The 17529-nt window shown below is 38.0% G+C and overlaps 1 protein-coding gene across 1 annotated transcript; it reads right to left on the bottom strand.

Annotated features, from left to right (window-relative positions):
- Positions 1 to 2336: 2336 nt before the first annotated feature.
- rdh20 (retinol dehydrogenase 20) lies at positions 2337 to 15904 on the bottom strand. Its single transcript, XM_057846931.1, has 5 exons — positions 15357 to 15904; positions 4659 to 4757; positions 4413 to 4558; positions 2804 to 2935; positions 2337 to 2736 (listed from the first exon to the last, which is right to left on the bottom strand). Exons 1-5 carry the CDS (start codon positions 15807 to 15809, stop codon positions 2616 to 2618), a joined length of 951 nt encoding a protein of 316 aa, XP_057702914.1. The 5' UTR covers positions 15810 to 15904; the 3' UTR covers positions 2337 to 2615.
- Between the last annotated feature and the right edge of the window lie 1625 nt (positions 15905 to 17529).

Genomic DNA, 17529 nt, shown 5'->3' with positions numbered 1-17529 from the left:
ACAGGATTTAGCAAGGGTTGTAGATATCAGAGCACTTATTACACATATTCGTTTTGACTTTTCACAAATTTTAAAAAAAGGTTTCATTAGGAACTTATTTTTCAAATTTTGGGATTCTCTAATGATTGCGTCATGTTGCAGGTATTTAAGGGTTAAATGACCCACCTAATCAAACATCGTAACATACATAGAATGATACTGTGGTTACATAAACTCGCACAATAGACATAGTTGTCAGAGTGGCATGCTGGTATGCTATTCTGATAAAGTATGCTGGTCTGGCAGAACACCGGAAGTTCAGAGCAGAAATGATCAAAGATGGCGCCGCCCATGTTTCACTCAGGAAAACTTGTCTGTAACCAGGAAGGCGTAGTGAAATCTGGCGTCCTGACTGAAATACACCTCTCTGCCCACACAGAACCCTGTTGAAGCCAGAATTGTAAAGTGAGTTATTTAATTTTGTATAATTATGAAATGTGAAGCTTGGTGTCATTATCAGAATATTGTAGTTCGCATCTCCATGATGTGTAAGCCACCAAACGCATTTCCAACGCTCGCAAGCTTCCGACTGGCACACCTCCACCGACTGCCAATCAGAGCAAAGAGTATACAAATTAGCCCCAGTCAGCAGCAGATTAGTGAGAAACAGGATTTTTGTAGAGGTACCAGAAAAGGACCACCTATTATGGTTTAGAAAAAGACATTCTGAGCACTTTCAACGCAAATTGTCACGCAAACCTGGTAATAATAATGTAAAAAAAAAAAAAAAAAAAAAAACTAAAGTGTATACTTTTTACAACTTATATTTTCCAAAAGTGAATCAAGAAAAAAATAATTCTTGGAGAAAACCCATACAGGTAGGAGGAGAACATGCAAACTCCATACATGAAGGCCGGAGCCCAGGTTTGAACCCTTGATCTCAGAACTGTGAGGTGGGTGTTCTAACTACTCACCATACATACTATGGTGTTAAATCAAGGCAAAAAGTTTTGTAATCCGAAAAAAGAAACAAATGAGAAAAAAAAATTTGAAACAATGTTTAAGTTTTGTTCTTGAATCTTTCAAAAGCGAAAAAAAGTTTAGATTTTTTCAGTTACAAAGTTGGTATTTTCGGGTTCAAAAATTTTTTTTTCACATTGAGATCTTATATTTTCAGTTTCAGATCCTATTTTTTCAGTTTCAATTTTTTTCACATTCAAATCTTTTTTTCACTTTTGAATCTTATTTTGCTTTCAGATTTTTTTTTCAAAACTTTTGGCTGTGTTTTAACGTGGGGGGGGGGGGGGCGTGACCTCGACGAGAAAAAGATTTTGAAAGATTCAAGAACAAAACTTAAACATTCAGTTTCAATTTTTTTTTTTTTCTTTCTCGTTTCTTTTTTTCAGATTACAAAACGTTTAGCCTTGATTTAAGACCATACTCACCCACCCTGTTGTCAATATATAGTATTGATAATTGAGACCTAGGCCAAGTTTATCCAGAAACGATCTGAAGCAAAAGTGCTGTTTTATTTGTAACTGAGAAGCATGTTCTCTGATGTTTTAGGTGCTGATTCTCTTCCAACATCTTCACACTCTGCAGCGAACCGTTCCTGTGACAGTTGAGGATTGCAGCTTGATGAGGTGAACAAAACTACATCATCTGCAAAAAGCAGAGATTCAATACTGAGGCCACCAAACCGGACACCGTCAACACTTCGGCTACGCCTATGTTCTGTCCATAAAAGTTATAAACAAGTGGATTCAGCAGTCACTGGAAATGAACCAAGTTAACTGCTGGCTAAGCAGGCCAAACTTTGGCGCAAAGGTCGTACAGGCGGGATCCGGTACCCAATACTCCTGAAGTACACCCAAAGGATACGGTAAAACGCTTTTACCAAGTCCAAAAAAACACATGTAGACTGGTTGGGTGAATTTTCATGCCTCCTCGAGTACCCTGCTGAGAGTATAGAGCTTGTCCACTGTTCCATGGCCAGGAAAAAAAACAAACTGACGGACACTCCTCTCCAGTACCCTTGAATAGACCTTGCCAAAGAGGCTGAGGCGTGTAATGCCCCTATAGTTGGATCTTGGAAGATACCCGCCAGTCCACTCTTAAAACAAGGGCCATCCCGGTCTGCCAATCCAGGGACACTGTCACTGAATTATTCCGTTAATAATAGTAAGCATCCCTGAGACAAACATTTTTTAATCAAAAATCTTACTCCGAGGATCGATGTCTATACATGCATAGAATATGCCAAGATACCTACCATTCTGAACGATCCACGATTAACAGAGGAGTAGCAATTTCCCTGCCTAAGAAGAGCAACAATGACAAAGTGTGGGCATTTTAAAAGAAAATCACAATCACTGTTTTAGACACTAGAGGCCACTTTAATTGGATGAACACATACACAGCACTTAGTTGTCATTTCTTTTTTTCTTTTTGGTGATTGAACAAAACTGCAGAGATTATAACCACTTGTCTGAGTCGTCATGTCACCTGCATTTGTTCGGACCCTCAGTGTTTGAGTGAATCATGCAAGAGCTGTTGTTTTGTTTGTTTAATTAGACAGTGCAGAAAGACATTCCGTGTGAAATGTGTTATATTTTTATCTTGCCGACATGAAAAATCTATGCAACCGAGTTGACACCATTTAACATGTGTTTCTTCTTGGCCTCAATGAAGGGATACATGCACTTGTCAGAGCCCATGAAACGATAGGAAACGACATTGGATTCCCATGGTAGCAACCTAAAGGATGAAAAATATGTATCAGCAGAGTTCCAATAGTACGAATCAGAAGATATTTTATACTGACGCTCTGAAGAGGACAGGCAGGTAGGTTAGACGTGGTATGCACACTAGGGGTTGGTCAATAAGGATGGCGTTCATTGCTTGCTCTACGCAGTACTGAGGCTCCAAAGGGGGCAGGACCAGCTCCATCTCCTCTCTGCAGTCACACAATTTAGTAGGAAATAATAGAATATGCGCATATCACAACAACCCATGGCTTCTATAGCAAGTCAAATACTATAGGAATGTAATCGAGTGGTGACTTGAGATAGTTTTATATTTTTCCCCCCACTGAAATCATATTTAAAAGATTAATCTGTTTGCTCCCTTGGCCCTACCCCAGAAAGTAGGTATTTTATACAATATGAGAAAAAAAAAGGAATATAGAACTTGTCATAAATACAATCAAGCCCTTTGTACATCAAATTAATTTCATTCTGGTGCGTAATACTTGGCCACAATTGGCAGCATTATATAGTAAAGTGGAGAATTACTGTAAATTAACAACAACGGATGATTTTGTAATCTGCGCAAATTTTAGTCATTCGATCTACAGTACATGTGATCATGCATTGTGAGTTCAAATATTTTTTGCTTTAAGTGTAATCATACCGCCTCATACAGTGCTGGCCGAAACACGCCTCATTCAATGCAACACATATGATAGTCTCAACCGCATTGATAACGCAAGAAATTCCAGTAATAACCAGAGAAGTGTGAACCATTATAGGTGACAACCTCTCGAAGCTCATCAAGGGACTCCCAGGGGTTTTCAAAGCAGTAGTCAGAGCAAAGGGTGGCTACTTTGAAGAAACTAAAATATGAAACAGTTTTCAGTTATTTCACCTTTATTCGCCATGTACAGTATGTAATTCGACGCATGCGCATTCATAGTTTTGATACCTATAATGAGAATCTGCATTCTAAATAGTGAAATTATGAAATCATAAAAAATAAATAGAAATTTGATTTCGTTTTAGTCAGCAAATGTAAATGAAATTCAATCGGTCACTGAGCCATTTTGCCATTACGATGGTGCGAGGTAGATGCCTCTAGCTTGCTTAGTTTCTCACCGATTGTAATAATTGGAAGGCTTAGTCATGATAAATACAACTATGACTATTCTCCAAGAAAGTATTGGTTAGTTCATGCACAGAGTTAATGGGTCACCCTCTGCTACTCCACATCAGGCTTATTGGCGCACCTCTCCTAATGGAGTCAGTGTACTGGACGTCAAAATTTGGAACGGTGGCTTTATTTAAACTGTGCCAAAATTGGGCAAAAATGATGAATGGCAATGAGAGAAAGTAAATATTATAGTTGCATGACATTTTGATACATTTTGACAAATTATTTTGTTGAGCGAAAACATGGGTTAACTTTAAACAAACAGCCTAACACTTAAAGTCGACCAATAGTAAACATTTGAAAATTTTATTACTTTATGGCGTTTTGTTTTTCTTGTTAGTGTTAATACAAGTGGGCAAAGATGTGTAGTTATTTAAAATACACTAATTATTGTAGTTTAATGTATACTTTGGCTGTCAATTTGGACTGGAGACAAACAACAATTGGGTTACTCATATCTTGAGACACCACTGTGCACTGTTGTAAAATGAACTATTTTGCCTAACCTTATCTTGCAGCCTTCAAACATCCCTGTGTCCACAATGTAAGGACACACTAGAGTGGTCTTCACCCCCTCCACTTTCTCAGCCAACAGCTCATGAGCCAGCGATTCATGGAAACCCACTGCAGCAAACTTACTGGCGCAGTAGTCCTGTCTCAGGTAGAATAATCACACATTTACGTTGGATTTGTCTGGACATACCTCTCAGATTGCTGTATTTTCTGTTATAAGAAAACTGCACTGGGTTCACCTCAACGCAGCCTGTGCTGAAGAGCCCTAGTACGCTGGCGATGGTCACAATGTGACCGTGATCTTGGGCCTTCATCTGAGGCAGGAAGGCCTTTACTGTCTGGGGTGAACACACAAATGCACACACACAGAGTGACGTTGGGGTACGTAATGTTGAACTGTGACTCAACAGAAAGTTGCTTAACATGAAGGACGCTTTTGTTCTGTTACTGAGCAGTAAGAAGATTGTGAGCAATGCTGGAAAGTAGATCGTGTTAGCTTGCTTTATTTATTTTTAGCAACAATAACATGCTGTGTGCTAGTAGCTGAGGATGAAAAAGCTTAAAAATATAAAATGAAATACTCTGGTCCAACCTTACCCAATTCTCAACACCACGGGAAACAGAGTTTTCAGTCCCTCTGCTCCCAAACTCAAAACTTCTTACATTTTTTTTTTTTAAATACTTCATGGTTCTTTCATATGCATGGATTAGTAAGCTGTTCTATTTTAATTTGTGTGTGTATATATACTGTATGTATATGTGTACAGTATATGTATATATATATATATATATATATATATATATATATATATATATATATATTAGGGCTGTCAAACGATTAAAAATTTTAATCGAGTTAGTTCCAGCTTATAAATTAATTAATCATAATTAATCACAATTAATCGCAATTCAAACCATCTATAAAATATGCCATATTTTTCTGTGAATTATATATATATTCTGTAAAATAAATTGTTGGAATGGAAAGATAAGACACAAGATGGATATATACATTAAACATACGGTACATAAGGACTGTAGTGGGTATTTCACTCTACTGTCATTTAAATCTGTCTATGCTGTCCTCACTCCAAAGCGTCTACTTTTTCCAAAGCTAGACAGCTAGTGAACGACGCCTTAATAATCAGACTTCTTCCTTTTTCATCTGATTTATTAATAAAATGGCCTCAAACCATTGTCCTCTTTAGACCGTCGTAAAGCTACAAAAAATAAGTACACAAGCATTGCATTAGCAACAACGTTAGCTTAGCACGCTATACAGGTTCACTAAACATAAACAAAAAGCGTCTCATACAAAAAATATAACATTTCGCTTACTAACATAATATGTACATTCTTTACAACAACCATACTTACGGACAAATCTTGTCCAAGGATCATATAAGCACAACATTACAACGTAGGCGTCAGCCCGAGACGTCGTGCAAGCATATTGAACTGGCAAGAAAACAATGAACCATGTCGCAAAAGCGACCACAAGAGTTCGCTGTTAGACAGCACAAAAAGCCTTGCTGTAAAATTTACCAAAAGGCAGAATACTGTCTGAGCGAGACATGTGCGTTAATTGCGTCAAATATTTTAACGTGATTAATTTAAAAAATTAATTACCGCGCGTTAACGCGATAATTTTGACAGCCCTAATATATATATCTACATCTATATATATCTATATCTATATCTATGTATGTATATATATCTATATATCTATATATCTATCTATCTCTGTTGACCGGGTGCATGGCGTTATGAAGTCTGAAGACTGCCAAGACTGCATAATGTACGGCCCAGCATTAGAAAGCTGGGTATCCCTCAGAGGTCATGGGTCTTCCAGCAGGACATTGACCCAAAACACACTTCAAAAAGCACTAGACAATGGTTTGAGAGAAACTCTGGAGACTTCTAAAGTGGCCAGCAATGAGTCCAGACCTGATTCCCATAGAACACCTGTGGAGAGATCTGAAAATGCATGGCAGTTTAGAGAAGGCACCCTCCAAATCTCAGAGACCTGGATCAGTTGGCCAAAGAATAATGGTCTAAAATTCCAGAAAAGCATTGTAAGAAACTCACTGATGGATACCGGAAGCGGTTGTTCGAATCGCAGTTATTTTGTCTAATGGTTGCGCTACCAAGTATTAGGCTGAGGGTGCCAATACTTTTGTCCGGTCCATTTTTGGAGTTTTGTCTAAAATGATAGTGATTTTATTATTTTTTTACATTCTCTTTTGTGTTTTTTTTTCATTGCAAGCAAAACAAATGAATATATTGCTACCAAAGCATTTGTAATTGCAATCATTTTCTGGGAGAAATTAAACATTATCTGACAGAATTGCACGGGTGCCAATTCTTTTGGCCAGCACTGTACTGTATATATAAATTTTACATGTAAAGTGACCACTGGTCTAAAATAAAAATAAAACATTATTATTATTATTATTTAATAATGGTGACCAGCCTGGACACCTACCTCTAAAGCTATGGTAGCTCTAGCGTTACTGATGGTGGTATAAATACACATGAGTTCAAAAAGCTTTGTGTTGATCATAGAACTCTTAAAAACGAAAAAAATAAAACATGTCAACAGTAGGATGTGCTCTGAAGTTCCTAACATCTTCTTTAATACAGTTAAATAAAGGACTGGCTGCTTATTTTGGCTGTTGACTAAGTGTTTTGAAAAATGTCAGCAAATTATGTTTCTAAATGTTGTTTATTTCAGAATATAAATTTATGTTAATAATTCAGAATACCATAGTCAATTTAATTTAGGAAAAATCCAATTACTAGCTAAAGTACAAATTAAAAGTCCTGATTTTCAAAATGATTTCTCATGTAATGTAATATTGTAATTTCTCGACTACTTTGTAAAACAACTTCAAGTCAAAAAGTATGTATATTCAGTTATTCTTGAATACCTGTATATAAAACAATATTCTTATTTAATTGTGGTGATTGTTTTTGTTAGCTCTCAGCTGTAGTTGCCAAACTATAGGAAATGAAATAATTAACTTTTCCACTGTGTTTGTAGTGATTCTCTGACACCATGCATGAACATTAAACTTTTCTACAGGTTTCCAATGTATCAATAGCAAAATATATATTTTTCCCTACTAGTGATCAGTGAAAATAAGTCTGCACCAGTTATGTTCAAGTACCATATTTGTTGCAGAGATGAAGTCAGAAATGTGCCTAGGATGCTCAGTTTAAGACCCAACAGAGAACATTTCAAGTTTAAGTGTACAAGTTTTTAAAAAAGCAAAAGAATCCAATTTTCACAGACGAGAAGGCACTTTCAATTAATGCAGTATTAACTGTTTTTAATTGGATCGTCTCGAAGAGTCACTGCTTCAGGAGCAAGGAAGCAATCGTACATAATATGCATCTCAATATTATTTTGACATTCGCATGTCAGGACCTTTTGTGATTGGCAGCGTAGATTCCGGTGGCATTTAAACAGCTTCTCAATTATAAAAGGCCATTTATGGATTTATGGCATAACAATTCAGACTGTGTCTGCTGTTTTGGTCTTCATTCTTAATCTCCTAGAAAAGCTAGCAAACTCTTAATATTGCATCCCTAAAAAGATTAAATAGTATTTTTGCTGATTCAGTTCACATGTCCGTCCTTAATTACGGAGTAAGATTCTCTAAACGACCATTTTAACATGTAAGCATGCTTATGCTTTAAAAATATGATATACGGTACATATGTATATTTTAAATACTTATTATTAGAGATGTCCCGATCGATCGGGTCCGATCACGTCATTTTCAAAGTATCGGAATCGGCAAAAAAATATCGGCCATGCCTTTTTTAAATTATATATATATATATATATATATATATATATATATATATATATATATATATATGTGTATATATATATGTGTATATGTGTATATATGTGTATATGTGTGTATATATGTGTATATATATATGTGTATATGTATATGTGTATATATATATATGTATATGTATATATATATATGTGTATATTTTTTAATTCGTTTTCTAATTGTATTTAACGTTACAGACATAACATGTTACACTCATTCAGAGTCTTTAGTTTAGGCTTTAGGTAGGGTTATCAAATTTATCCCGATAACGGCGGTAATTAATTTTTTAAATAATGTATCACGTTAAACGCAATTTTAATGCAATTAATGCATGCGTTGCACGACCCACTCATGCATTGTCGCGCTCAATCTGTAATGGCGTCGTTTTACCTAAATAGAGAGATAAAAGGCAGCGTAAAATGAGTAGAGTGAATTTTGGCAGCCTTTGGAGCCTTTTTTTTAGTTGGCTAAAGCCTTACAATCCCTCTCCCTACGATTAGAAATATCATGGGAAGCAATATGGGGAAGCAAGGTAGCAATTGATCTTTTTTTTAAAACCTTATGTTATTTCCCAACGCAGAGAAGATATATCAATGGCGTACCGCACGCAGGCTATTTTTAGACCGTGACGTCGCATCGTAAAGCGGAAGTAAAGCCGAAGTGGGACATTATAGACCCGCCCTTGCATAGACCCAACGTAAAAAGTGCTACTTTTCGCCGGTAATCTTTCAAAAACCAACATGCCGATCACGCATTGCTTTTTTGGAACTTGTAGAAACGACTCTAGACATTACGACCATGAAGGATGTTTTCTTCATACGTTCCCGGAAACCAAAAACTCGGGAGGAAAAAATGTGAAGACCGAATCAACTTGCGCGGACTTTAACACCAGCTCGGCGAATCCATTCACGTTTCATATGCAGTAAACATTATGTTGGGTTGGCATGGTCTTTCAGAGGACAATGAGGTAAGCCATTTTTATATTTTTAACTTATTTTTTTAGCGTAACGTTGTGCCGTACTGCTTCTGTCTGACAATGAATGACCTGAAAATAATTATAATGGTATCTGACTGCCACTGTTACCGTTTCTGTTATATATATATATAAAAACAACTTTAGTAAGGGGGGAGTGTAAATAAATTATAGGATTAAGATGTGTTATCAATGAAAAAATAAAAGTGTTCGTTGGCTGTCACTGAGTAGCATTTGCGATCGCTACACAAAGCTAACTAAATTACCCCCAAGAACGGTAAGAGACGTAGGACAACCAGAGGATATGTAAGAAAGACAGGGCTGATGGTAAAGGATAGCTTGTTGAAACGGGAGAATGTCATTGTCAGTCGCGTCGATAAAAAAGCTAAAGCTATGCTTAGGTCGGCTCGTTTTTTTTTCGTCTTTTTCAGCCTTCGACACTAAAGCCATCTCTTTAACTGAATATTTTTATGTTCTTCCACATCTATGCCAGTCAATTTGGCACCAGGCACATCATTTTCGGAGAGAATTGGTAGGTTTAGCGCTGTAAACATCTCCTTCGTACAGGAGTTCCATTCATTTCCTATTAGGGACAAACGATGGCTTGTCCTCGGTTAGCAACGGTAGCTAATGTCATGAATATTAATGAGCGGAAGTGACGTGTTGCTTGCGGTACGCCATTGGTAGCACTATGCAGAGTCATGGTTCCACTTCCCATCATGCATTTGGGCATGGCTACAGTATCATTTACTGAAAGCTCAACAAATACACTAGATGGCAATATTTAGTCACAATATACAAAGTCACAAGTCTTTCCATCCGTGGATCCCTCTCACAGAAAGAATGTTAATAATGTAAATGCCATCTTGAGGATTTATTGTCATAATAAAAAAATACGGTACTTATGTACTGTATGTTGAATGTATATATTCGTCCGAGTTTTATTCATTTTTTTCTCAATGCATTGCCAAAATGTATATGATCGGGAAAAATTACCGCGAATGATTGGAATTGAATCGGGAGCAAAAAAAAAAGCAGTCGGATCGGGAAATATGAGGATCGGCAGATACTCAAACTAAAACGATCGGGATCGGCTCGAGAGCAAAAAAACCTGATCGGCACAACCCTACTTATTATGACTATTATTAAAACGTCTAAAAATGTCTAATTTAATGGAAAATTGCAGTGTGTATTAAATTTCCAAAAGATGCGGTTAATGCCAGGGAAATCACTGTAGTCTTGCCGTAAAACTTTATAAGATGTGTATTTGTTTTATCAATGGCCGTGCACTAATTACTAGAGTTTGGGATTAATATATGTTATACGATACATTGTCCGCAACCATAGTATATGTCAGCAACTTGAGTTATCGCCACGACGCCATTTCCTGGTTATTTGCAGTTGTAGAAGTGGGCAGGGATATGCAGAGATGGGGAAGTGTTGAATTTAATCAAAAAATAATGAAAGATGGTTTATTTAAGAGTTGATTGGCCTCTGATTAAAATATAAAAACAGTGCCCTGTTCAAAGTACGGATGTGCCAATATATCGAAAAGGTAATATATTGCAGTACTTTGTAGCCCAACAGGTTATCCATATGCTCCCACCAAGAATCGATAGATCGTTTTAAAAAGATGTCACCGATTCCTTTTTTTTTTTTCATTTAAAGGAACGAGCAGGTTGCTACCAAAATCTTCCATTAGAATAGTGTCAACGTTAGCTCATTCGTTGCCATTGACGGCGCTAGACATCCAATTCATTTTGACTAGATTGGACATTTACGGCCGTTAATGGCAATGAAACTAGAGCATTCACAGCAAATCTTTTGTGGGCATTTACAGATCACTTCCTGTTCACTTTAGGGCATTTATAGGTTACTTCCTGTTGATTTTGAGTCGGTTCCTATTCTTCTGGGAACATTCTTGAGTCATAAACTTCATAATATATTGACGGGGCGCGGGGCTGATTAATAGGGGGCCTATCTCTGTCAAAGCTGACTGAGTGGGAACACAGAAAAAGAGCTTTTTACGGGGAAAATTCTTTTGAATGAATTCTTAAATCCCTGAATTCTTTATCGATATGGACGTGAAAATGTCTTGATTCTTGGTTAAAAGCAAAAAAAAAAAAACGAGCTGTTAGCTTTTATTTCAAGTAAATATGTCGAATGTGCTGACTTTAAGCCTCTGTGGTGCCACCTTATCACCACAAAGAGCTTTTTACGTTGAAAATTCTTGTGAACAAATGCGTAAATCCCTGAATTCTTTATAGATATGGACGTAAAACAGTCTCGATTCTATGTTAAATGAGCAAAGAACTGGGCAGTTAGCATTTATTCTACGTAAATATATCGAATGTGCTGCTTGTCTTTAAGCCACTGTGGCGCCGCTTATCACAGCAAAGAGGTTTTTACGTTGAAAATTCTTGTGAATGAATGCTTAAATCCATGAATACTTAATAGATAAGAACGTAAAACAGTCTCGATTATTGTTTAAAAGCAAAAAAACGGGTAGTTAGCATTTTTTTGTAGTTATGTCATATGTGCAGTCGAATGTGCTGCTAGTCTTTAAGCCACTGTGGCGGCAGCCTTACAAAAAAGAGCTTTTTACGTTGAAAATTCTTGTGAATAAATGCTTAAATCCTTAAATTCTTTAAATATATGAACGTAAAACAGTCTCGATTCTTGGTTTAAGAAACAAAACAAAATAAAAACCAGGCAGTTAGCATTTATTTTACGTGAATATTGTAAATTATGATGCCAATGCCGTAGTGGTTAAATGCCAATGCCGTAGTGGTTAATTTCTCCCATTGATTTTTTTCACAACATTTCAAAATGCATGCATAGTACGAAAAATATAATAATAGCCTTGAATCCTTGAACAAATCACTCCTGAGACAATCCTTCCTGTTTGTATGCGTTACAACTTTTGGACTTTTTCAACCTAAATCCGGCGTTGGATCGCTGCATGTGTTGAATAACTGCGACCTACTGCGAATAACGGAAGCGGAGTGTGGGATGGCCCCCTAATTGAAGGTGTGGTGCAGTGTCTGTGGAGTGTGTCCCGTCAATATAATTATGAAGTCTATGATTCAGTCGATTCCTTTCCTTTTCAGTAACCGAAAATCTACAGCAAGTGACCCGTAAATGCCTCAACAGGAAAAGGAATTGACCGAAAATTAAAAGGAAATGGCCAAATATTAACTCGTTGCCTGGCATTGGCTGCCTCTGACGGCCATAGACGATGTTCATTTGCTGCGGCCCTCACACTTCAAATGGATAGGACGTCTCCTTGTGGTAAACTCATTCCAATTCACAGCAGAAGGTTGAAAAGAGCTTCTTTCTCTCTTCATTAGTTGTTTTGTGGAATATCCTAGAATGATTTCCTCACCTATGTACGTATCGATAATTGTTGTATCACCATATCGTGAGATAATCGTTATCGTGAGCCTTGTATAGCTGATCGAATCGTATGGTGAGGTACCCAGAGGTTTCCTGCGAAAGTCTGCGAAAAGGCTTTCTCATTAGGGACAATAGGGGTCAAAGCACATGAGAGGTGAAAAAAATAGTGGTCTGTGGCAGCAGCTGTGTTTACAGTCAAATAAAATGTTTTTTTTTCTTCATCAGAAATTGTTGCAACATGTGTTGGTCTTAAATGATATTTTTAAGTTCTTAAAAATGTCTTAAAAAGCATTAAAGTTGACTTTTAAAAGAGTGCAAGAACCCTGTAACTATAGCAACAACAGAGAAGTGCAAGTCGCATAATGACAACTGCTGAGGGCTAGTTGTCTAGGCATTATTATTGTGGTTAAAAAAGTGATGACTTCTTTTAACTCAATAAGGACATAAGTGACGCTAAAATGTATGAATGGAAGCATATTGATTAGCAACTTGAGATGAGTTTAATTAGTTTCTCGAATTTGTCTTACAATTTCTCTTCTTCATTAAAATGAACACAAATGTCATTATTCTATCGTTTTATGTCTCCGTGTGATGCTCTAGCTTTTGTATCATTTATTTGAAAATTTATAACACCATGAAACATGCCACTAACGCTACTCGTTAGTTAGCATTATGCTAAACTGGCTTTCATGAGGCAAAGTTATGTGGATACTTCAAATGCACAACATAAAATTTGCAATCTCTTATGTTTAGTTGACAGTACATTAAACTGGGGGTGGCAATAAACCGCTAGAAGCCTTTTATTAAACAATTTTTCACCCTGAGCAAAATTTATGCTTTTTGTGAAGTCAGAGAGTTACAGTACCTCCACTGCCATCATTAAGCATTTGTATCTAAAACATTTCCTGTCCTGGCAAAATAAATTCTCTAAACGAATACTAGTATCTTGCAAAAAACTCAAGACACTGCAAGGTACTACTGTCCTGTATGTACAAACCCTAGCAAAACGTATGGAATCACCAGTCTCAGACGAGCACTCACCCAGACATTTAATCATGTAAAACAAACTCAGATAAAAAACTTTAAAAAATAATAAATTAATTCAAAAGTGCAACTCTTTAGCATTCAGAAACACTAAAAGAAATGAATAAAAACATTGTGGTCAGTAAATGTTACTTTTATAGAGCAAGTGCAGGGAAATATATATGCAATCACTCCATTCTGAGGAAAAAATATGGAATCATGAGAAACAAACAAAGAAATAGCAATCAAAACACATCTAGTATTTAGTTGCACCACCTCTGGCTTTTATGACAACTTGCAGTCTCTGAGGCATGGACTTGATGAGTATTCTTCATCAATTTGGTGCCAGCTCTCTTTGATTACAGTTGCCAGGTCATCCTTGCAGGTCGGAGCCTTGCTGTGGACCATTTTTTTTTTTTTTTTTTTTAATTTCAAAGGTTTTCAATAGCGTTGAGATCTGGGCTATTTGCAGGCCATGACATTGACTGGATGAGTCTTTCTCCAAGAAATGCTTTAACAGTTTTAGCTCTGTGGCATGATGCATTGTCAACTTAGAAAATAACATGTTTTTAATTGAAGTGATAAAAAAGCTGTCTAAAATTGAAATGTTAACTTGTGCATATATTGAATATTTAACCACAGCCATATCCTCAGTGCCTTTGCCTGAAGTGCAGCCCCATATCATCAAGGACTGAGGAAATTTTTATGTGTTCTTCAGGCAATAATATTAGGTAAATCTCACTGGAACAGCACCAAACCAAAGTTCCAGTATCATCACCTTGTCAAGAGTCAAGAATCTGCATTGGACAAGGTGTCAAGAGTCATGAACATGGGGATGGTGTGGCTCAGTGGTAGAGTAGTTGTCCCCCAACCCATAGGTTGTGGGTTCGATTCTCTGCCCTGATGAACTCGCCTAAGTATCCTTGAGCAAGATACTGAACCCCACATTGCTCCTGGTGCTGCGTCACCAGTAGGTAGATGGCGATGTAGTGTAAAGCGCTTTGAGCGCCTTAAAAGGTGGAAAAGCGCTATATACGTAAGTGTAACACCATTTACCATGAATCTGCATTGGACCTGCAAGGATGATCTGGAAACTGCAATGAAAGAGAGCTGGCACCAAACTGATGAAGAATACTCATCAAGTCCATGCCTCAGAGACTGCAAGCTATCATAAAAGCCAGAGGTGGTGCTACTAAATAATACGGATGTGTTTTGATTGTTATTTCTTTGTTTGTTTCTCATGATTCCATATTTTTTTCCTCAGAGTGGAGTGATATATTTCCCTGCACTTACTCTTTAAAAGTAACATTTACTGACCACCACAATGTTTTACTGTATATTCATTTCTTTGAGTGTTTATGAATGCTAAAGAGTTGCACTTGTAAACTACTACTAATTCATTATTTTTTCAAGCTTTTTATCTGAGTTTTTTCTACATGATAAAATGTCTGAGTGAGTGCTTGTCCGAGACTGGTGATTCCATACTTTTTGCTAGGGGTTGTAGTTTTGTTTTCATGGAAAACATGACATTTTCTCAGTGATCCCAAACCTTTGGACAGTAATCCAATCTTATAGAATTAACAGTAAGTAATGACAGCATACAATGACCTGTTATTTCCTGCCCAATGTTGTATGGACTGATTCAGAATCGTGTTAGGAATCATTTTGGTGATTTGATTTGAGATGTATCTCACCCAGAAAAGTGCAAGGCAGTTGACCTTCAAGGTCTTCTCGATGAGCTCGTCTGGACAGTCCAGCACTCGTTGGCCAGCCACCACTCCGGCATTGTTCACCAACATGGTGACATCCCGGCCCAGGTCCTTCCGCACCTGATCCGCGTTCTGATACACGTCCTCTCTTTTCGTGACATCCACAGTGTAGGTGTGCGCCTTGCCTCCCAATTCGCGCACCCACTTGGCTGTGCGTTCATTGGCCGCAGTGTCCACATCCCACAGCACCACCTCGGCACCTTGCTTTGTAAACTCCTGGGCGAAGAGTCGACCTAGGCCTCCTCCTGACCCGGTGATCAGCACCAGCTCGCCATCAATGGGCTTGATGCGTGGCCGCAGCACGATCCGCAGGGTGTTGCGCAGGATAAAGTAAATCATGTCCAGCAGCATCATCTGCAGGTCCATGAGGAATATCATGGTTGCTCTGCTTTACTGTTGCTGATGTTCACGGACTGCAGAAGTTCATACAAAGAGCCCAGCTCCTGTTTGAGCCATCTGTGGCCCTCGACCTCCATCATGCCGGTTTTAAACACTCTCTTGCCAGATTAGAAGAAATACTTTGAGCTGCTCATTAACACTGCTCTAAGCTGTCAATGAATGCACTTCTGCCACGGTAAATAACCTGAAAGTACATGTACGCGGAATGGAATGGAAGTCTTTGTAAACAGGAGGTAACCCCATTTTGAGTGTATTTGAAAAACACAGTAAATTTAATTTACTTAAACTTAATTAACTCACAGGCTCACAGCAAAACCAGGGTTTGTTCCCGTTCATGTGACGTTAAAATAAGCAGGTTCTAACCTGTATGGGAGAATTTCTCCGGAATCATGTTCTTCGAGACTTACTTCCTCCTGTCATACATACATACATACATACATACATACATACATACAGTGGGGCAAATAAGTATTTAGTCAACCACTAATGGTGCAAGGTCTCCCACTTGAAAATATTAGCGAGGCCTGTAATTGTCAACATGGGTAAACATCAACCATGAGAGACAGAATGTGGAGAAAAAAAAAAAACAGAAAATCACATTGTTTGATTTTTAAAGAATTTATTTGCAAATTGTGGTGGAAAATAAGTATTTGTTCAATACCAAAAGTTCATCTCAATACTTTGTTATGTACCCTTTGTTGGCAATAACGGAGCCCAAACGTTTTCTGTAACTCTTCACAAGCTTTTCACACACTGTTGTTGGTATTTTGGCCCATTCCTCCATGCAGATCTCCTCTAGAGCAGTGATGTTTTGGGGCTGCTGTTGGGCAACACGGACTTTCAACTCCATGCACAGATTTTCTATGGGGTTGAAATCTGGAGACTGGAGAGAACACATACTCCAGGACCTTGAAATGCTTCTTACGGAGCCACTCCTTTGTTGCCCTGGCTGTGTGTTTGGGATCATTGTCATGCTGAAAGACCCAGCCACGTCTCATCTTCAAAGCCCTTGATGATGGAAGGAGATTTTCACTCAAAATCTCTCGATACATGGCGCCAGCCATTCTTTCCTTTACACAGATCAGTCGTCCTGGTCCCTTTGCAGAAAAACAGCCCCAAAGCATAATGTTTCCACCCCCATGCTTCACAGTGGGTATGGTGTTCTTCGGATGCAATTCAGTATTCTTTCTCCTCCAAACACGAGAACCTGTGTTTCTACCAAAAAAGTTCTATTTTGGTTTCATCTGACCATAACACATTCTCCCAGTCCTCTTCTGGATCATCCAAATGCTCTCTAGCGAACCGCAGATGGGCCTGGATGTGTACTTTCTTCAGCAGGGGGACACGTCTGGCAGTGCAGGATTTGAGTCCCTGGCGGCGCATTGTGTTACTGATAATAGCCTTTGCTACTGTGGTCCCAGCTCTCTGTAGGTCATTCACTAGGTACCCCGTGTGGTTCTGGGATTTTTGCTCACCGTTCTTGTTATCATTTTGACGCCACGGGGTGAGATCTTGCATGGAGCCCCAGATCGAGGGAGATTATCAGTGGTCTTGTATGTCTTCTATTTTCTAATAATTGCTCCCACAGTTGATTTCTTTACACCAAGCATTTTACCTATTGCAGATTCAGTCTTCCCAGCCTGGTGCAGGTCTACAATTTTGTCTCTGGTGTCCTTCGACAGCTCTTTGGTCTTGGCCA

Source organism: Corythoichthys intestinalis, chromosome 9, assembly GCF_030265065.1.
Source record: "Corythoichthys intestinalis isolate RoL2023-P3 chromosome 9, ASM3026506v1, whole genome shotgun sequence".
Taxonomy (NCBI): Eukaryota; Metazoa; Chordata; class Actinopteri; order Syngnathiformes; family Syngnathidae; genus Corythoichthys; species Corythoichthys intestinalis.
Note: the sequence above shows the minus strand (reverse complement) of the source record. Positions and strands in the feature narration are given on the sequence as shown.

Excerpts from the sequence above, each read along its gene's own strand:
- rdh20 (XM_057846931.1), bottom strand. The coding sequence starts at position 15,809 with ATGATATTCCTCATGGACCTGCAGATGATGCTGCTGGACATGATTTAC. Across the intron at positions 4,758-15,356 it reads ACTGCCTTGCACTTTTCTGG|ACAGTAAAGGCCTTCCTGCC; the intron begins GTGAGATACATC and ends TGTTCACCCCAG. Across the intron at positions 4,559-4,658 it reads TCAGCACAGGCTGCGTTGAG|GACTACTGCGCCAGTAAGTT; the intron begins GTGAACCCAGTG and ends TACCTGAGACAG.